General features: G+C 34.1%; 2 protein-coding genes across 2 annotated transcripts; one reads left to right on the plus strand and one right to left on the minus strand.

Moving 5' to 3' along the window:
- Nucleotides 1–7,671: 7,671 nt before the first annotated feature.
- LOC148605010 (uncharacterized) lies at nucleotides 7,672–9,325 on the minus strand. The gene is made up of 2 exons (XM_088547537.1): nucleotides 9,061–9,325; nucleotides 7,672–8,375 (listed from the first exon to the last, which is right to left on the minus strand). The coding sequence occupies exons 1-2, from the start codon at nucleotides 9,323–9,325 to the stop codon at nucleotides 7,672–7,674; spliced, it is 969 nt and encodes a 322-aa protein (XP_088403663.1).
- Nucleotides 9,326–19,532: 10,207 nt separating this feature from the next.
- Nucleotides 19,533–22,046, plus strand: LOC148605011 (uncharacterized). The gene is made up of 3 exons (XM_088550526.1): nucleotides 19,533–19,834; nucleotides 20,266–20,337; nucleotides 21,536–22,046. Exons 1-3 carry the CDS (start codon nucleotides 19,582–19,584, stop codon nucleotides 22,009–22,011), a joined length of 801 nt encoding a protein of 266 aa, XP_088406652.1. The 5' UTR covers nucleotides 19,533–19,581; the 3' UTR covers nucleotides 22,012–22,046.
- The last annotated feature ends 490 nt before the right edge of the window (nucleotides 22,047–22,536 follow it).

Genomic DNA, 22,536 nt, shown 5'->3' on the forward strand with positions numbered 1-22,536 from the left:
AGTACTTTCACAGAAAAAAGGAAAATTGAAAATTAAGAATTATTATAGAATTTAAAATTCAGATCATTTTTACCACAAACTCATGAGACTGATGAAGTAAGAGAACAATTAAAACATATGTTTACTATCAATAAATAATTCGTTAAAAGAGTAAAAAAAAGCACTGTAACAAAGTATTTGTATTTGTTTTCTTCATTCGACGCTGGCATTTTCTTTTGTCTAGAGCAAAATAGCCTGTATTTGAAATAAAAAGTATTTCAAAACAACTTGTACCGTGTAACTCGTCGTAAGAGAAATTATCTGTATCTAGGACAAGCCTTTTAGAGTAAGTTATCGTTTTATACTTACTGGTATTCATGATGATGTAAACAATCGACCTACCAAATTCGTTTTTATTAAAATATTTAGAGATTATTTTAACCGAATTAGTAACTAAGTTATAGTTGCATAATTAACCTAGGTAAAGTTTACACGATGCTGTTCATTAACTATGAACCGAAAGTTATTTAGTTGGTCGAACACAGAAAATAACAAAAATAAGTTTCGGACGGAAAATTGAGGGAATTCACGGACGGACACCATGATCACTGTATACTTCTAATGTATCGAATTTTACACATTAAAGCTCTTACTACTGCTCATTATCGCTAAAATTGACACCCGCAAAAATGCTCATCTGACAAAACCACAAAATGTATCTAAACAATATCTTTTCTGCTTTTAAACATGTTTTTTTTTGTAAAGATTTTCTTCCAATCGACAAATTCACTTCCATATTTTAACGACTGAAATTTTAAATAATGATTTATAATATATCTACTGAAACTTAAGGCAATGACCAAAAAGGACATCCTGTATAGCAAATGGCAATATCAAGGCAAAATCCGGTAAGCTTGATACAATCGCAAATGGTTGTGACTTCGTACAGGCATTTTGAAAAGTTATGTTAAACCAAGTGTTATAGCGAGCTAATTTCCCGTTTTCATAACAGCATGATTATTTACAGTATATAACAACAAACTTTGTCATTAAATCTTTTGCCCCGTGCAGGTCCGGGTGTTAAAAGAATTGGCCTGCAGCAGCGCTAAGATTGTCGTAAAAGGCGACTAAATAGTGCTAAGAACCCTAACTGGGGGCTAGGGCGCTCTGCCCACAGAGCAACTGGGATGTGTGCCCCAGGTGGTGGAATGGGGGTACCCCTGGCGTGTTACATGCTGGGGTTGTCAGGCTATAATACGTAAAACTTGACCGCAAACCATAGTGGTGCACCGTGTTGGGAAAGATGCCACGTTCCTCGCACGTTAAAGAACCCTACTGTGGTAGTCTCCCGGAGTAGGAACCATAGGGCTCCGCCACAGAAGGCTAAATTGCCCGACCCTACCCACCTCTCCCTATTTCCAGTGGCAATCTAAATTTGTCGACCCCCAATTGTCCATGTGTCCCATCCTTTTTTCATTTCATCATCATCTCATGTTCATTTTATCATCAATTTCATGTTCATCGTCTGAATATAGCTGAAATATTGCTGCTCGGACTTTAAACCCCAACAAACAAACAAACAAACATTAAATCTTTAAATGGTCAATGAACACTCTTGAAATTTCATTGTGGGTCATATTTATCTGATGGACATTTTAGTTTTCTTTTTTCTTCAATTGACTTGTTACACATTCTTTTATTGATTGTTAAATTCAAAATATACCCCAAAAATTATTTTGTCTTGTAGTGAACTCACACTCACCTTTTGAATCACAACTAGATACTGAGGAGGATCTCTGCCTTGACAATAAATTATCTACAAGAAGAGGTATGCAGTATTTGTTTATTCCGCTAGAATTCTGGTTCCCTTAAATACTCTTTGCATTTTATCAAAATTGATGTTTACCTTGGATAGTTTTGGGATTCGAGAGGGCCATAAACTTCAAGCATTTGTCAGGAATTTAATGTTTCTTACGAGCAATTTTACCCATCATAATAAACATAGCAAAAGGATTATTATCAAAATCTTCAAAATAAAGCAATGACTGATACATCTTGATCGAAGTGTTCATAAAGGAGTTTAAGCTCGGTAATTTATTTTTTTTTTCAATTTTTGGCTTCAAATAAACAATGACGTAAGCCTGCAGAAGTTACCATAGTTACCATGTAATAAAATAAGTGCGACCACATACATTTCACGAATTATTGTTTTTGGTAATTTCAAATAGATAACTTTAAAAGAAATAGTTTTGGTAGATATATGTTGAATGCAGTAAACAAGTGAATTTAACTCCATAGCTAAGCTGGAAATTTAAAGTTGTACAAAAACAATCTGTAAGACTTTTTTTTTTATTAATCTTTGAAATAAAAGAATGACAAAACGTTTCCTTTTTCTTGAAGGTGTATCCTTACAAAAACTATGTTTGTATTAAATGAAAAAGGAATATAGAGGTTCATGCTTGTCTAGATATCATTTATGCTACTGTTTAAATTTAGAGGTGCATTCGAACATGAAATATATAACTTAAATTTCTGTTCTGTTCATTTATACTGTAATTAATACATCTGCAGCTCGTATCGCACATTAAAATAGGGGGCATTGTAGTGCATGAAAGTAAAAAACCCGAAGTTTATGTCCGCACATTTCTACATTTGTATGCCAGAACTTGTCGTAACTACGCAGACTTTTTGTATTGCACTAGATTTCTTTGCTAGATAAAAACAAAAACAAACATTCAAAACAAAACAAAAAACACATTTTTTTTTAAAAATCAGACTTTTGCAGTAATGATCAACGAAATACCTCTTGTGTCAAGTACTCCATAGACAAATTCGCTAATTAGTTGTTTTTTTTTTTCATTCTTTCGATAAGAATAGATATTACGCAAAAGAGTAATCAAGGAAACCAAGATTCTAACGGATACAAAAAGTTAGCGTAGTTACGTCAAGCTCTGGCATAACATATGAGTTGTGATTTGAAAACTTCATACGCAGGTGCTTAAGGGATGTTGCCACAGATGAAAGGAAAGTTCAAAATACGGAATGAAAAGTCATCCGTTTGTCGTATAGTTTTTCTTTACCATCGATCTCTAAGTGTAGCTCAAGATATGAGGCTGAAAAGGTCGACATTTCCTCGCTAATTTACAATCACTTATGTTGTTTTTTTTCAGGATTTTTTGTTTGTTAATTTTTTTTTTCAAATCACAAGGAGAATGATAAAGATGCTAAATGTACAAAATAAGTACTGGTTATCGAGTAAACGATAAAGCGAGTTTAATGAAAATTCAATTAATGTAACGCTGATTCCGGAGTTGAGTCCGGTTTTTGACAAGCCTTTATAATGCTTACGTCAGTGCATGTAACCTGTTACGTCATTGTCAGTGACCAACGGTTCTCAAAACCCAAAGTTACAAACATATAAAGCCAAACGTCATTATTTATTGTGGTAGAGGTTTGACTCTTACAGTGTAACCACAATTGCAGTAGTGTTTGTCATTATGACGTTCATTTAATACCCGACATGGCCTATGAATGGAAATCTGTACATGTTCGTTATTAACGATATGTATAGAATATGATATGATCAGCAACATTTTCTCCTCAGAAGACCGAATTCGAAAAGCAGCAAATCTGTTTTCGAATTTTTTTTTCGCATATTCAGAATGCGGTTTATACTTAGTATGACCATTTTTGTATATTGTATTTTATTGTTATGTAAGTGAATAAAATGAAATTGTTGCAGTGATAGGCGGGCAATCTGGCAAGATGAGAGGGGTCATCTTCTAATTCTGCGTTGGACCATATTATTTTATACCTTTCTGTGGTACCACGGGGAAGTGGGTTTTAATAAGCCTTTATATTTTACCAGAGCGGCCAGTTCACGACTGGTACCAGTCGGAATTTCCAGGGTGACTTATTTACATGTGGCCTAACGTATGTGAAGATTGGGCTCCCTGTTCACTCAGTACAGAGAAACTTCCGTTATCGCCGTTACAAGCGAAACGTCTACCTTAGCCTATTTACTTCCCGGCGGCGTCCATTGTATGAGAGCCGACATAACCGCCGTTGTCTTTTATTCCAGGTCCGACATATTTCCTTGTTTATGCCGCACTCACTGATTTTAGCATGATTTTCAGAAGAATAAGGTCGCACTATACAGATGGCATTGAAGTGCACTGTTTCGTACACAAAACTGACCCGGTCTAATTTTGTATAACTTAAAAAAATAAAAGGTGAAACTTGGTGGAAATATTGATTGTAGATAGTAGAGCATTCGTACATATATAGATGCAATACTTGTAAAGGTAAAAAGGTGTAAAATGCATGCTTTAAGCTATCCAGAAAGATTCAGGCCCTCATCGGATTGGGTTCTCTTACCTGCACTAACTGGCTGTTGTTTTTTTTTTCAAAAAATTCAAAACTTCGCACGAACTTAAAGAGTTAAAAACATGAACAATTGAGCAGAAAAAGATACACTTTCTATTTTGTTTTTCTAACAAATAATACCATACCCGATTACTTTTTCTGCCAGTTTTAATTGCCTGATATTTTAGAAAAGATGAAGCTATTTTTACAAGAAAAATCTGTTTGGTTTGCTTGTTTAAGTGTTTCAATATAGCTTTATTTCCACAAATTGTCATAAAGCTATCTGCAGTGACCTATCTATATAGTGGAACCTAATGTTGCAGTGCTCATTATGCTTCCCATGTGTATTCGATCACAGTTACGGACTTATTAAGAATCAAGTGCAAAATATATGTAAGACTCGGAATTGCAATGGTCGCGCTGACCATTGGTTAACAAAGTAAAGTCATGAAAGTAGAATGTTCAGCAAAAAGGCTGATATGATTATATAGATGATAAGGAACTTGGTGGTACTTTAAGCATTTATATAGTCAAGGGATTAAGAACATTGTCAAGACTCGCCTTTCTGTTATTTTGTCATTGGCCATTGACCTTTGAAGTCTTGATCTCGTTATAATTATTTATGTTCCCCAAACAAAGTATGGGAAAATTTGGTTTTTACTCCTTTTTAGCTAATCTGGCCAAAGGCTATGTGAGCTATTGCCATCACTTGGCGTCCGTAGGCTATATGAGCTATTGCCACCACTTGGCGTCCGTCGTCGGCGTCGTCCGCCGTCGTCGTTAACAATTATACAAAACTCTTCTCCTCTTACACTACTTGACCAATTAGAACCAAATTTAGTGTGAATGTTCCTTGGGTAATTTTGCATGGAACTGATGTGGGGATTTTTGATTTGTCGAAAAGCATGGTACCGTTACTAAAAAATAGACCACATATAGCAGTTTTTCGCATAATTCTCCAAAACCGTTAGGTCAAATTTTTTTTTAATAGCTGAAATGATCCTTATTATGAGGACTACAAAATTTATCAATAATAAAAGTTGTCAAACAACTCCTTGTAAGAGTTATTGCCCTTGAAAGGGAAAAATGACTTTTTTTTACATTTTCAGTAAATATCTTGAAAACTGTGATAGATAAAATTAAAAGAAACTTTTAATGGTTGAAATGATCCTTATGATAAGTCCTACCAAAGACTTTGAGTCAAAATTGTTGGACATCTTCTTGCTAAATTTATTGCCTTTGAAAGGTAAAATTCAACCAGGTGAGCGATTCATGCTTTGGGAGCCTCTTGTAATAATTGTTCTCTCGTTTAACATTTGTCTTGTCCGCAGAACTCCTCTGAAACTGCTGTAAACTTATTACTAAATGCTAATTTGATTTTTGACAGTATGCTGAAGTATCAAATAAATAATAATTGAAATGTGAAATGCATAAAATTTAATGAAATTTTAACAAAATGTTATTTATTAACACTTCGAAACACGCGTTGTCGTGTCAGGGTTTCTCAGTCTTTTATTCACAGGATCTGTCATAACACTTACTTGGTGGTAAAGCTGAAAAAGGAATGAAATTGTCTATGGTGACTCGGAGAATAAATCAACTTGAAAGTAGCATCATTATAAACGTCATGATACAAGCAGTCAGTTTTTTTTTTAATATAGTATAAGAATGCGGAGCAATTTGGCATGTTCTTTACCTTGCAGACGGTCAGGTGTACCATAGAGTCATGAGTCCATTTCCAAATAAATTAATTTGAAATAAATACTGCAATCTGATTGGTTAAAATAATTTGTTATATTTCTATGGATACAAAAACTATTGATGCACCCCTACTCAGTTAACGTTTCTCGTGTTTAAAGATAAAAAATATGTTTTAAAATTAATTTATAAGAATTGGCCATGATAAAAATTTTGTCTATTGAAAAATAACAAATTTTCCATGCGCATATTTTGTTTATTGCACTTCGCGCGATAAACAATATGCACATGGAAATTTATGTTATTTTTCAATAGTCAAATTTTTTATTATAGCCAATTCTTAAGTAATTCGTTACTGATCATTAGCAGATAGCCAAAACGGAAGTTAAATTAATGAAAGTGAATAGTGAGAATACACATTTTGATATATATTTGTCTATAGCGCAAACAGCTATGTTATTGTATACATGTCGAGAATTAAGATGGTATTACGCAGTCTTATAATGAAAAGCAAAACAATCTCTTTGTGATTGAATCAAGGTATGGTAGACATATCACCTTTACTTTTCAAAACATTATTGATATTTCAAAGAACATATGGAAAAGGAAGTGATAGAGATTCAATTTACATGAAGCTGACATTAAATTGATTGGAATTGGATGTATGATCAATTCTCGGATTGATCAATGAGATGCTGTCCAAACTATTTTTTTAAGATGGCAATATGGATTAAAGTGGGGACCATCCTATTTGAGAGGCTTGGAATTATTTTTGCATTTATTTATGACTATGTACGGTATAATTATATTCCTGTCTATTTATTTTCAATCAAAGGCTCACGCCATAGGACCTATTATCTGTCCTAGTTTTTTTTTTCACCTCTAGTATGATCATGCTGTTTTAATCATCATCCACAATAGTACATTGGCAGAGATAACCCCAGTGCACCTCCACTTATCAACTTCAGGTACCCTTTTACCTCCCATTCACGAATCAATTTGTCACAATATTATCAAACTGAATTTGAGGCAATAAGCCAAATTTTTGTTTTTCGATTTTTCGACCTTGTTTTTTCTGCAGAAAGAATGAAATTCAAAATATATGTTTCGTCAGGCATCCCAATGCCTCCAAACTCCAAAGTAGCTCCAGTTCCGTACCGTTGACGTTCCTCCACTAAAAGTAGTGCAGGCATGGAAGAGACCAATGCTCCGGAGTTTGCAATGCCTCAGCTTTCCAACGGTTCCACGAAATTTATGTACTCTTACCCCACCGTAAAATTGCTTAAATTGACGTATGTTTTCAAACCAAGAGTATTCGTGGTTTGATAAAAAATGGATATTTGTATTTTCTGTTTAATACTATAACAATTGATTCACCTGGGTTTCTTTTGGTGACTTGTGGGTATAGTTAAAATTCATTCAAAACTTGTTAAAAATCGGGTTTTCGAATTGTCCATAAATTTTCCTATAAATTGGAATCTTTACGGACTGGCGGACAGACAGGGTGATTACTATAGGGCGTCAGCCACATAGCAGAGGGGTCCTTATTATTCCCAAACATTTCTTTGTTGATAAACCTGACGAAGTAAAGAATGTATATGATATATGCTTGAAATGTGCGAGTATGTTTTACCTACCGAAAGGCAACCCAACGGCTGCTTTTTTGTTAATAGTCGATGATGTCTGGAAACCACCACATGAGCCGCCCATTTGCATTTCCCAATGCATGTAGAAAGCTCCATCCATGTGGTAAGGGTATGCTATAGATTTTGATTGCCTTATCCAATTCTGCATAAAATTTGGATTACTCTCTTCATTGTGACCCCAAGTTCCAATATTTGGGTCGAAATAAAACGCAATGTAGCTGTTCGGTTCGGAGTCGCAGTTGGTAAAAGTGTAATCTGTACCAGCCGCTCTAAAACCTTGGTCAGTGTTTTTGCTACTCTGACTTTTAGGAAGGAATCCAAGAAAAATGTATGGATGGAGTCCATTGTTGGTTTCCAAAGGGCCTTTGTAGTTCTGGTTCCCGTTTATCGTGAAACTCAGGTCAAATTCAGAATATGCTGAATGATTTTCTACGATAACATCAGTCTGTTGGTTATTAGTGAGATCGAGTGACCGTAATTTTGCGAATTTTGAAGTTGTGTACAGCGATCTGATATCAAAAGACTCCATCGAAGACCTACGAGATATGAAAGTGTATCCGTAGGCGGTATCTCCAATCACATCTCTCTCAAACGAGCAATAAACTTTAATTGCACTGTATCCTTGGTACAATACATACTCCCCACTTGGACTCCTGCAGTCTTGCCTGTAAATATCTAGACAGGACTCTACAAAATATAGACAAATAGTGAAATTGTACATGCGAGAACCGTAAGGGCAGTCAAGGATATTAATAATTACTGATAAGATACAGCACAAATAACAAAATTGCATGTAGCTATGCATAGAACATAACGAGATAACATATCGCTGTACACAACTTCAGATTATTCTTTATAATAGATTTAAAGAAACAACGTTTCATTCTAGTTTCAGCCGGTTGAAAAAAAAATAGTTTAAAACTGTTCATCAACCACAAACATATCGAAAAAAAAAGTAACAATGATTTTTTTTGGTTTTCTTTCTTTCTTTTAGTTGATATCTCACAAATGTTAAAAACATTTCTTAAGTAGGCATTACCAAATTTATTTCTTGGTTTTCTTCAGGTCATTTTTAAGAAAACTTATGGACGGGAGATTACTACTTTGAACATTTTATGTCCCCAAGAAGTAACTGAATGCTTTTTAGTTTTATTCATAGTCAAAAAAATAATTTAGAAATGTACTTATTTTTTTTATTCATATGAAAACCAAAAATTATTGTCAGTGCATGATCTTCGATAGTGTTTGTCATGTTTATTTTAGGAAGAAAAAAATAACTTCACATGTGTTCAATTTGTGGTGGTATCTCGTATGATAAAAACAAAACCCAAGAAATTTAAAAGAAATTAAATATGCACAACAAGGTTAGTACCTGGTTTTCTAAATTTGTTGCATTGGTTAACAACTCTACACAAGTCATATCCACCGTGTCTACCGTATCCGCCATATTCGTAGGAAGGATAATTCCTAAACTGTTTTCTACATCTTCTGCCACGTCTGTGACTATGCTGACCGTCAAATCGGGCGTCATCTATTCGAAAACCGTCGCTTCGTCTGCCATGAGCGTCTCTGTATGTGGCGTCCACTGACAGGAGATTCGTCAGCAGTACTAACAACAACTCCACTGGTATTTTCATTCTGTCTTTTATCTTTCTGTATCAAAATCTATCAATATTTACCATGTGTTTTCATTAGACGTCAAAATGTACGTTTTAAAAGTGAAAATAAAGCATTATACGTGTTCAATCTACAAATTAAGTAAAAAAAAATAATATGACATATGAAAACAAAATTTAAAGAAATCACTTAAGGATGTTCGATAATAAAAAATATATATATATATGTTTGACAGACATCTTGAAATACACTAGAAGAAACAAAAGAACATGAACAATGTTGAAATGACTTTAAGATAGTAAATATGTAAAGTAAATTAATATATCTTTGCCATGTTCAAAAGAGTAATATTTCCGAAATTATAATAAATAAAACAAAAACCCATTATACTTGCAAGCATAGTTGTTTTTCAATTATGATAATAACAGGATACGATTCTTCCTTGTTTACAAAAAATAATTATGTTGCTACCTACTGTAGTGGGATAATTGTGTCGCTTAATGATGGATATATCATATCGGTAACCAATTATATGTGACCAAAAATAGAAGCGGATTTGTTTTAAAAATATAAATTTATATTAAATTTTAAGCACGGCATGCATGCATACTTAAAAATAAACTATGTTTAGGAACAACAGTTACTCTTCCACTGTATAATGTTTTAAGGTTCTGTTTTCTTTATGTATTAATCATTTGGAAAACTTTATGGCCAGTAATAATGTTACTGGCCTCAAAAGTCTCTCTGACGAAGTAGATAAAGAACTCGATATTTTTGTAAATCTTTTATTAATATTTGATGCAGATGATAATGTTTTTGTTGGAAACTAAAAGTTAGCGTTGATAAAAGTAATGTTGTTGTATTTTCTAAGGGAAGTAATATGCATTTAACTTGGGTCTTTAAATACTGGGATAAAGTGTTTACTGGCAAAGATGGAAAATTACCTTTTATTTTATACAGACTGTCAAATATTGAAATATGAAAACATCACTTTGCTTAGATATGTGAAATCGATTTTAGATGAATGTGGTAAATCCTTTATGTGGAACGATCAAAACTGTCCATGTATATCATGGTTAGGTAATTCAATGAAGCTAACACTTACAGACAATTTTAAACAACAATAGTTTAGGAAAATTTAAAGTTTTAAAACTATTTTTAAATTGTGTTGATAAGAACTATTATTATATTACTTTTGTAGATTTAGAACCCTTAACCATAACTTGCCTTTAGAATTTGGTAGATGGCATATCACTATATGTCATCGTACACCTATATATCTGAAATCTAGATTCCATGACCGACCGAATACTATAAAACAGCTAATGTCTACCAGAATGTAACAACTTATATGCAAATTTATAAGTCGTATTTACACAAAATTAGAATCCCCTGGGTAGTCAACATGTTATTCTATTCTCTAATATTTTAAGTTCAACTGAAAACATCTATGTTACATTTATTTTCATGGTTGTTTATTTTTTCATGTATGTTTCTCCGTTCCTAATGTATGTTTTTTCCCTCCGCGGGACTCGAACTCGTACCGCTGTGACACCTATGGCAAAACCGCCCGCACTAAATCCAGCGCCCTAGACCACTCGGCCAGCTAAGCTATATCTATATAGGCTATATCGTTATACTAAAAGCGTATATATATATATAAACGTCTAAATATGTGTAACATCACCAGAAGATGGTAAAATTTAAATTGAAATTTTCGGATAACTGATATCCTTCGTCAGCATAAAACTCACAAAACTTCACGAGCATAACACTCACAAAGTTCAAGATCAAAACAGATTCAGAAGCTGAATCGCGTACACTGTGGGTGATTTTACCTTTATCAAAGGCACATATAAGCAAATGATAAGGAGCCTGAATGAAAATAACAAAGGGTGTCTTTTTATCAAAATTAAAAGTAAAATTAACTGTGGAAAACAATTTAAAAAAAAGTCCAAATATAGTAGTACGGCGTGTTGATGTATAGCATGTAGTGCTGTACCAGCCTTAGACCAAGACCTAAAGATGAATTATTTTTTCTCGTTTATTACATCTGAGGAAGTTGTTTGTAATTTCTGCATCCAAAAGCTTTCACGAGATACTCTTTTACATTTTGACCAGTTTTTATTATGTTCTATGATCGTAACAACAATGTTATGGAGATCCTCCTGGGTGTGTCCAGCGGATCTAAGATGGCGAATTAGAGGGTGGTCTGGTTTGCATTTGTAGTCACTGCGATTACCATTCATACGCTGTTGAAAGGTTGTTCTGTTTCGCCACTGTTTCGTTACTGCATACCACATCGGCACTGGAGAAGGTATATGGTATTTTCGGTTTTGCAAGTCACGTCGCAAAAATGGCAAATTCCTTTCAAGTGCAGTAGCTTTTAGACGTTTTGGTGTGCAGTATCTGGGTACAGGTCTTACATCTTTTATCTCCACATGGTCGACACTGGCCCGTTGTATTTTGTTTGGGCTGAGATGAAATCTCTGCTCTTACTAGGGCATCTCTTAGGCTCCTAGGTCTACAGAATGCCAGGACCGGGGCCCCAGAAAAGAAGTTGGAGAGCTTGGGATGTTTTTTTAATGTGTTTCCAATTTGAATGCAGTAACTGCGAGAGTTTCTCAAAGGCTGGATGGCATGTAAGCACAAAATGGGCCCTTTTGTTCTTTTTCTTAGGTTTGTACTCGAGGAGATCTTTACGACTGATTTTGTTAGCACGTTCAAATCCCCAATCTATATCTGTTGATTTACAGCCACGCGATTACAAATGACCACGGAGTTCATCTAGACGTTTGTTGGTGGTATCGTCAGATGAGCAAATGCGCCGAATTCGAAGTGCCTGGCTGTATGGTATGCTTTTAGTACAATGTTTTGGATGACAACTATTGGGAGATAGGTATTGGTGACTATCAGTTGGTTTGCTTTGAAGATGCATGAACATTTCCCCGTCTTTTACAAACGTAGTAGTATCCAAAAATGTGATTTTAGTGTCAGAAATTTCATTGGTGAATTTGATCGATGGATGAAATATTATCCGAAATATTCAATATAAATTTTACCACCTGCTGGTGATGTTAAGCATATTTAGACGTTTATTTAATTTATTGTTATGTATCGCATCGTTTTTAACGGCCCAATTCAACGTCATTTGAAGAGTTCGTTTGATTGCATTTTATTTAAATTAAAACCCATGGTACGTTTTGATTCTTTTCTTTCCAGGAACTTCCGAGGACGGAACAAATCACAAATCTCTCTTATCCGTAGATTTGCGCCTATTAACTTGATTACAGTGATCATAAAAGTTACATACATAGGTATTAACGATTCATTCATCACATAATCTACTTAAAAGATTTAACATGAAATTGAGAACACCGTTGAACATTTCATTTGGTTAGAATAATTTACTTAGTTACCTGAAAAGAAACGGTTTCCATTTTGACCTATATGCCAGTTTACGATCACATTTATTAGGCCGACAGGGGTCATAGGAAATGACAGTACTGAAAGTGGGAGTCGGGAAGAGGTGGGGTTGGGGGCGGGGGCGAGGGGGTAAGCATCGGAATTAAACTTGTCAGAAATTTGTTTTTATAATTGCTATGGAAATATCGGCAAAAAAATACCGATACGTCAACAATGGAGCAGTTAAGATGCATCGGAACCCAAGTCCATGGCTCTAACGTGAAGACAGGAACAAACACAGTGTACTTACACAATATAAAGAGCAGAATACAATGCAGTAACATATACTGGTAAGAACTAAAGATAAGGAATACGTAAAACAAAAACCTGTATTATTAGCAATTATACAAAACTCCCACAAAAAACCTCGAGTGACATCGGGTGCTCCGAAAAGCTAAGCATGTCTTGCTCTGTAACAGCACCAAAACATTGCAAGTACATTTTGTAACCTCAATATGGTAAGAGTCTAGTTACAATAACGTAGATCTACCACACGCTGTCAAGACTTAGCCACAGAGGATTCCTTCTAAAACAACGGAGTAATTTACACCTGGCTGATATCATTAAATTCAGCAAGGTTTATTATGAAAATAAAGGAAATTGCAGAAAATTAACTGAAATGGTCAAATTAAATGTAGATATTCGAAACTCGACATAAAACATGGGATAACACAAACTATTAACACTAAAACAGTTGATCTTGAACTTGATATCACATAGCAATTCATCGTGCGAACAACTGTACCAATGTCAAGAATTCCAAGGAAATGAAACGTACGGATAAATCTGTCTAATTTCAAAGCCATCCCTTCACATAATGGTTGTGTGATTATAGGCAGCAATGGAGTAACACTGTTGTGAGTCAAACGAGCATCTTTTGAAGCTCCATTGGCATGCCCTTATACCCCTCCGACACAGAAGGTTTGGCATGCCCTTATACCTCCTCCGACACAGAAGGTTTGGCATGCCCTTGCACCTCCTCCGACACAGAAGGTTTGGCATGCCCTTGCACCTCCTCCGACACAGAAGGTTTGGCATGCTCTTGTCCCTCCTCCGACAAAGAAGGTTTGGCATGCCCTTATACCCCTCCGACACAGAAGGTTTGGCATGCCCTTGCACCTCCTCCGACACAGAAAGTTTGGCATGCCCTTGCACCTCCTCCGACACAGAAGGTCGAATGAGCTACACCACTGCAGCTAGTAATAAAGTATTAAGTTCGGTTGATTGTCAATCTGTTCAGTGGTGGAAATTGACTGAAAATATCTTGTCACATCTATTAGACAGAAACTCAATTCAATTGTGACGACGACCGTAAAACGTCCGAAGTGATTTTATTGTCAAAGACTTGGCATACCCCTGATTAAGAAACTTATTTGACAGTATCCGTGTTATACTGAGAAAGTATCACAAGCTCGACAGTAAAGGATAAAATATGGAAGGGAGAGGATTGGAAACAATTAAGGGGAAAGAGTAGGTAGTGGGAGTGAGTGGTATAGGTAAATAGGAATTGCTTCACCTTCCTTGTTTGTTTTACTTAATTTTCTTAAATATCTTGTTTTTATTTTTTCTGACTTTGATTTCCCTGGATTTTAGTAGTTATCCCACCAGGGATTTTCTTAAATATCATGTTTTTATTTTTTCTGACTTTGATTTCCCTGGATTTCAGTAGTTATCCCACCAGGGATTTTCTTAAATATCATGTTTTTATTTTTCTGACATTGATTTCCCTGGATTTCAGTAGTTATCCCACCAGGGATTTTCTTAAATATCATGTTTTTATTTTTTCTGACTTTGATTTGACAGTCTGGTATGGCGACTGTTTCCAATTTAAACATTCATTCATGCTATCTAATGCTATTAAAAACTTCAGATCCAATTAATATATTTATAGTGACATTGTTTTCTTATCCATCCTGTATCAGGCTATTGACATGTTGAGTCATAAAGCAATCTTTTAATCGTCTTAAAATAATATATTCACAGTGATATACATGTATTATAAGAATAAGTATATCAAATCCTTTTATTTTTTTAAATGTAATCTAAAATAAATTTCATTTGAAATAAATTTTATTATCAGAAAATTGATTATAAGTTAGTGAAGATTGCAATATTTTCCATTTCGTCAAAGGACGTATATGTGTTTGGTAATTAAAAATAAATTCACTGCAATTCTCCATTTCATTGATAACGTCAGTATATAAATATTTTATTTGCGATTTAACAACTTACCATGATTAAAAGAAATGACAAATAAAATTTGAGGCACTAAATAGCCTTGGCTTGGAAAGCAACATTCTGTTTTGTGTTTGGTTCTTTGTTTTTTTTTAAAGCGGCCAAATTTTTTCTTGCATAAAAATTCCTAACGCTCAAACCTAGAGAACATTTATATTAGTTTTCACACATATTGATCTCATAATGCTGAACACTATTAAAGTCAGAATTTAGTTAAACCTAACGGTTTTGGAGATATATGCAAATAAATATTCTGACTGGTCTCAATTCCTAATTTCAGTAACGGCGGCCATGTTTTCATCGGATCAAAAATTCCCACATTTCAAGATGTTTTTGACAAGATTTTTTACGTTATTACAGAAATAATAGTATGCATTTATGTAACTTTTACAAAAACCTTTAACTTTCAACATTTCTGCAATTTTTAGGATGGTTTCTTTGTAGTGGCTACATATCTGCTGACTCATTTTTACGCGAGTTGTAACTGAAAATTAAACACTAAATATATGAAGCACGAGAGTCAAAAAGCATGTGGCCATTGTTCAAAGAGTAAAAAACTGCACAAATTTGGTGTTTTCTAGCCTTTTTTTAAACAGATTTTCCCAATCTCAGCCATGTTTGAAGGGCACATATGACAGTATATGTTCAAATTATGACCATAAACCAATCAAATCAACTATAAAACACATTAAAGAGATGGAGAAACAACATAACATATTTTTCATGAAGACTTTGTTTTGGGGGCCAAATTTTGTCCTTTCCGATCCAACCTCTTTAGCAAAGAAGCGAAAAAAAAATGCATCAAGACATTTACATCATGTGACCCAATATCCATGATTCAAATACAATGGAAAATTTATTAAAAGACCTAGAAATTTAATGACGTTTAGTTTTTGGACCAAAAAAATGATATGGGACAAAACTCGGGACAAGTACATAGAATTATTATTTTAATTTAATTAGAGCCATCTGAGTGATGATTCTTGCTTGCTTGCAACATGGATTACATTTCTTAACAATCATCCATAATAATAATACATGTGTAATAAATATAATAATCTTGCTTTACATTTTAATATATATGATGTATGAAAAATGAAGATCGTTAAATTTTTCATCACACAGTATACAATGATAATAATAAATATGTTTTATTAACTGAGACTACACAAAAATAAGTCAAAGAGTAATCAAGGGAACCAAGGTTATAGCGGTAATCAAAAGAATGTAATCCAGGGACAAAGACCGACATGGAAAACAGACATACACAACAAAGAACATAAAGTAACTAAAATCATACCTACAAAGTAACAAATGCAAATGAGCAACTCGGACTCCACTAAAAACTGGGAGCATGGATCAGGTGCCGGTAGGGTAAGCGTCCTAATAACTAATAAGTTCTTGCTTCTTTACAAAATACAATATGTTTACCACCCCCAACATCAGAACTGAAAAAGAAAAAACAATTATTTGCCAACATTGAGTCAGATCTAAAAATAGATAATAAAAATTACTACTGCAGATTATTAAATATCAACCATAATCATGTTGTCGGATCTCATAAATACCTTACTAAGTAGCATTGGCTAATATGTAAATACTTGGTCTGAGATTAAAAAAAAATTAACAAGAGGCTCCCAGGAGCCTGAATTGCTCACCTGGTTGAATTTTGTCTTTCAAGGGCAGTAAATTTAAGAATTTCTACCATAGTTTTCAAGATATTAGCTGTAAACTGTAAAAAAAACCTGTCATTCTTCCCATTTCAAGGGCAATAACTATTACAAGGAATCGTCTGACAACTTTTATCCCTAAAGACTTTTGTAGTCCTAATAATATGGATCATTTCAGCTATTGAAAGAATTTGGTTAAACCTAATGGTTTTGGAGATGTATGAGAAAAACTACTATCTGACCCTATGTTCTATTTTTAGTAACGGTGGCCATGTTTTTCAACATATCAAAAATCCTAACTTCAGTTCTATGCAGGATACCCCAAGGAACATTCATATCAAGTTTGGTTCAAAGTGGTCATGTAGTGTCGGAGGAGAAGAGTTTTGAAAAATTGTTAACGACGACGACGGACGCCAAGTGATGACAATAGCTCACCTGGCCTTCGCCCAGGTGAGCTAAAAATAAAGCTAAATTTCAGCTGACAAGCATGTCAATTTTTTTGTATTTGGTTTAATTTGCATTTTTTGGGGTTAAAATCAAATATAGTTTAGTTTTTGAACAGTTCACAGTCAGTCCAGTCCAATTAAAAAAAAGGACAATTTAATTTACAACATTTTTTGTTTACTTCACAAAAGGGATTGGACACACATTTTACCAACTTATGAAGTCTTCTTCCAACAATAATATACAATACATAGACAATTTTGAATTTGATTTAACAGGACAATGAGAAAAAAAGAAAAACAACGGTAAAATTAAAAAACAGAGAAAAAACAAACAAACAAACAAACAAAAATTCATAAATATATATGTACGAAACTGAAGAGAAACAAACTGTTACTTAAAGTGGATGGATGGATGCGCCGTTATTGTGTGACACTGATTTTACCTCCATAATATTAGATCAGAAATATTTTTGATCTTTTAATAAATATGAAGAAATTATAAAAAATAAGTGAATTTTCTTCGTACGTTAGATTAGTAATACATCTGGTAAGCAGTGAAACATCCATTCTGAAAGGAATTAAGCGCAAACTCTCGAATAGTGTATGGGAGCACAGCAACTACATACAGCTACAATATGGACTCTTTGTAAATCGTAGTTAAGGAAAGACGCAGAACATCGTAGCTGGGTCAAACAAATATTTAATTTACGATTAAATTAAAGAATTGAAATATTGAGTAATGTCTTGTTTATGCAAGGAGTTTTCGCTTCGGATTGCACGTTTAAATCTTGATATTGAATTTACAATTCGCACGTCTTCGCATAAGTTGTTCCATTCTCTTATAGTAGATAGTATGAATGATTCACTAGTTGATGCTTTTCTACAGAAGTGTAATATACTATCAGATCCATTACGTACCGATGGACTGTTGTGCTAGTTTTACTCTTAACAGCCTGTTTCTTCGTATAAATAGCTACACCTCACAAATAATGGAAGACCTGGAAAAACGGACAACATATCAAGTATTTACCGGAATAGGTTCTATTACCCCATTTACGCGTTGGTGGATTTAGCATTTCACATTTTTTTCAATTTAAGTTAAAATCAAACTATGTTAGTGATGGTGAAGAATAAATGCCTTTTTGTCCCTTATTGACTTCTTATTCGCAAAGGTTAAGTGTCATCAACACTCGGATCAAATGGAACCTTAAATTTGGCTCTATTTAATGGAGGTCCAATCACTTTTAATGTTGGTCTCCTATAGAAACAAAACAATAAAGAAACTAACAGTCATAATCAACAAAAAAAAAAAACCAAACAAACAAACAAAAAAAAAAAAAACATCACAGTCTAACCTTTATGGTATGACACATTATGGCACAATTTTATAGAGACTAAAGAAGGTTTCTAGATACACACTTGTAGTATATACAGTGTACCGTTAAAGTTACATTCTTTTGTTCTTTTGTCGTGTGGACCATTGTAGGGCCACTTTATAACATTCAATTTTACTATAATTATGTTCGGGAATCAGTAAAGGCTGGTTTCTGGCCACTTTTGACACCGATTTCCTAACGGTGCAAATCACTACCAAAAACAAATCAATCCCAGTCTCATGGAATGGAATCTCATGGAACACTTCCAGAGAGATCCATTGACTCATACTGAAGTAAGTATCCAAACACCAAAAAGTCAGTGCCATACCATTTATTTATATGACAGCAACCTTTCGATTCTATGAAAAACTCTCAAAACAAAACCGGTCATTTATAAACAAAATACTGGAGCATGGATAACTATAGGTCAAGTTAGATCGGAATCTCTTTAAATGAAGATAAGTCATATCGACAGTGTCTGCTAGGAGGGAATCGTTCAGTTTAATTTTGGAGAAAAAAATCATACTTAAAGGATGTAATTGACATCCCTTTCTTCACAATGCAAAAATATAACATAAGCTATTTGTTCTCATTTTTTGCTGGATGCTGTACAGGGTATGAACATTTTCAAAAGGCGTGAGTACTTCTCATAAGAATTTCACAAAGTACTTTCCAGTGTACTGTACTTATTTGCACAAAAAATGGCGGGATTTAACCATGGACTAAGATATATACAAATATATTGTAAAAAGCTAGATCAAAATTTTTGATAGAACGGTAGAAACTGATAAATGATTCAATAGTTCTAGTTTGATAATGATTTGTTTAATCAATGTTCCCTATGATGCTTTATTAAATCTGTCAACGATGCATAGCGTTTTCATCAATACTAAAACTAAAAATATAAATGCAGGAGTTATTGCAAAATTTTTATACAGTGGACAGAATACATAAAAAAAATAAATAAAATAAAAAAATGAAACAAAGAAAATTTAAGAGAAAACAGTGTCCCGATTCACATGTTGCTCCTACTTATTCATTGTAATGCGTGATTGCAAGTATAATCATACACATATTTGTCATAATGATTTCGCATATCATGTCATCGAAATTGCACGAACTTGTAATAGTGTTTGCTCTTATATTCAATGCAACACAAGGAAGAAAGCGTCTCTTGCTTGATAATCAAGATGTACTTAGCCGTTTATCTAATTTGGAGGCCTTGGTGACTCAACAGAATGCAGAGATCAAACAACAAAGGGATATCTTGCAGCAGCAGGTCGATACTATTAAGCGACAAGGGGAGGAAATTGCAAATTTGACGTCACTGAATGAAGGTAAGTACATGTTAGAGCTAATGCATGATATAAGTTGGGGCAAAAAGAAACCAAAAACAAAACACTTGAAAACAAAAAAAAAACCCCAAAAAACAACAAAAAACTAAAAAACCAAAGAAAACAAAACAAAACAAAAAATAAATAAAACAGCAAAAACAAAAACGAAAAAAAAAAAACCAAAAAACAAAAATGATATACAACAACATTTGAGAAAACTCCATTTATAATGAACCGAGAATGCACTGGTATTTCTTTCAAACTTATAAGTTCGTTAACGAAACGCAAAAGTTCGCTCGGAAAGTCAGATATTAGACCAACCACATTTTTTTTTATTTATTTATTACATTTGTTGATCCCACCGCAATAGTATGGGAGTCAAACGGGTCAATTAACTTTGTACAGGACTAAACCACGTGTTAAACTTTTTTTAGCTATTTCATCCACATATGTTCACTGGGGAAGAACCGACTGTAAAGCACAGAATACCGTATTGGTTTATTCAGGTACATTACAATATAAACAAAATAAGACATTTGTTTATAGTAACGGAGCAGCGACGTTCTTCTATATGTACAGATGAGATCAGTTCTAACCTCTCACAAAACTGTCCCAGAGCTCTCAGAAGAACAGTTCTATGACAAGTTTAGAATAGTTCTCGGACAGTTCTAGAGCTAGCTCTTCTGATAATTCAGAGCCGGCTCTACTAGTAGAACTGTAATCGTAGAGCCAGTCCTGCTAAAACTGACAAAAGAGCTGGCTCTAATAGTAGAAATGTTCTCATAGAGCCGGTCCTGCTAGTAGAACTGTCGGAGGAGCTGGCTCTAGAACTGTTTTATGACACTTAAGGAACTGTCTTAGAGCCGTCTCCCATGACGGTTCTCCTGAGAGGTTAGACCTGATCTCATCTGTAGGGTATAAACATATTAATGACATGTGTAATTCTGAAGTGATTGTAATTATTATGACAACTTATAACAAGAATGTAGAATATGACTCTGTTCTTGGATATTCTTACATATTCTATTATGTCGACATATTACCAATGATAACATGATGGTGTATCATTGATAAAATAGTCATTTGACCAAAAGTCCCTCATAAGCAAAGTTAGACAATAACAACTGGATTTTCATACTACACCTTATGTAGTGAGGCTTGAGTTGCATCTTAGGGTTGTATATCTGTTACAGTACTTGGCTTAAACTATATATCATTAGATAACTTTTACAATCGTCCAACTTTGAAACATGTTGTGGTAATTACGTTTTACCTGATGACCTTATTTTGTAATATAAATTGGCTTATCTACTCTCATTGCTTGATAATTTCCTTCTTCATTAGGTGTGACCTCTTGATGAAAAGATAAGATAAATTGGCAACTTCAAACAAGGGTGTTGACTGGTTTACAAAGTTAGATAATAATAGAACATTTCACTGAAAAGAGTGAATAACCAATCGATTATCCTATTTATTATACAGATTTCCTTCAATATTCGTGTTATTTTCAGCATTTATTTTAATTTTTGTGTAAGGGGGATTGATATTCTTGTGATGTTTTTGCGGGATGAAGCCCGAGAGTGAAATTACAGAATAAATTTCAGTCTGAATGATCGATTTTTACACAGAGAACATTTGGTAAATCATGGTTATCTATAAATAAATGTTGTTACGTGTATCACATTTATTTTTCTATATTTCAAGGATATGTTGGTGGAGGCGCCAGCAATGAAACCGGAAGTTCACCTGACTTCGTATGTCTACCACCAGACCCAAAATTAAGAGCAACAAAAATTGATTCTTACGATTATGGTAGGATGTACGGTGTAGAATACGGTACAAATTTCTGGGGAATGCACCCTAATCCTATCTACGAAGAAATACCATGCGCTGTGTGCAATAGTAATCACGTGACAACCACTATTATGATTCCAGGAAAGGACACCTGTTATTCTGGGTGGAAAAGGGAGTATCATGGGTACCTTGGATCTAGCCACCATTCACACACATCGGGGTCGTCCTTTATTTGTGTCGACAGCAACCATCAAAGTATTTCCGGTGGACATTTAGTTCACCAGAATAGCAAAGTTGTCGTAAATGTGAAGGCACATTGTGGGTCTTTAAGATGTCCTCCTTACACCGATGGTTATTCTTTCACCTGCGTGGTTTGTTCCAAATAAGTTTTTTTCTCGACAATATGAAAAAGATACAAACAGTAGTTTTTTTCTTTCTTATTCGATTCTTCAAGATCATATCTGATCATTTAATTTAATAATCATGCTTGAATGGTACGTGCGTTTTAAAAGGAAATGGTCACACCACAATGAAAGAAATGTGCAATCATCAGGTGGGATCAAAACAGCAGGCTCCGGGACGTCTTTAAAACCGGTCACCTGGTTTGGTAAAGTATGTAAAAAAATAATCAGAATAGAAATTCATTGTCATAATTTCCAAAGAACCTTAATATCTCGTGCGAGTCTCGTGCAGTATGTGCACATGAATAAATAAGAATAAAATTCATTAAATTGATAAATGTAGACTTTTAATCAAATTGAAACAATGACAGTTCTGATGACGTTAATATTTCAACTTTATCAACTACCAGTTTTAAGTTATGTCTATAATGAGCCAAACACTGCAAAATTATCAAGTTTGACAGAAAAGGGGAATAACTCATATAAGTTATCGACATACGACTTCTGACT

Source organism: Perna viridis, chromosome 10 (genome assembly GCF_037379345.1).
Source record: "Perna viridis isolate PV_CMFRI_1.1 ecotype Kerala chromosome 10, ASM3737934v1, whole genome shotgun sequence".
Lineage (NCBI taxonomy): Eukaryota > Metazoa > Mollusca > Bivalvia > Mytilida > Mytilidae > Perna > Perna viridis.

Bases quoted from the DNA above. Each gene is read 5' to 3' on its own strand.
- LOC148605010 (XM_088547537.1), bottom strand. From the start codon at position 9,325: ATGAAAATACCAGTGGAGTTGTTGTTAGTACTGCTGACGAATCTCCTG. The intron at 8,376-9,060 runs GTACTAACCTTG...TATATTTTGTAG, and splicing joins CAACAAATTTAGAAAACCAG to AGTCCTGTCTAGATATTTAC.
- LOC148605011 (XM_088550526.1), top strand. From the start codon at position 19,582: ATGATTTCGCATATCATGTCATCGAAATTGCACGAACTTGTAATAGTG. The intron at 19,835-20,265 runs GTAAGTACATGT...AACTTTTTTTAG, and splicing joins TTTGACGTCACTGAATGAAG to CTATTTCATCCACATATGTT. The intron at 20,338-21,535 runs GTACATTACAAT...CTATATTTCAAG, and splicing joins TACCGTATTGGTTTATTCAG to GATATGTTGGTGGAGGCGCC.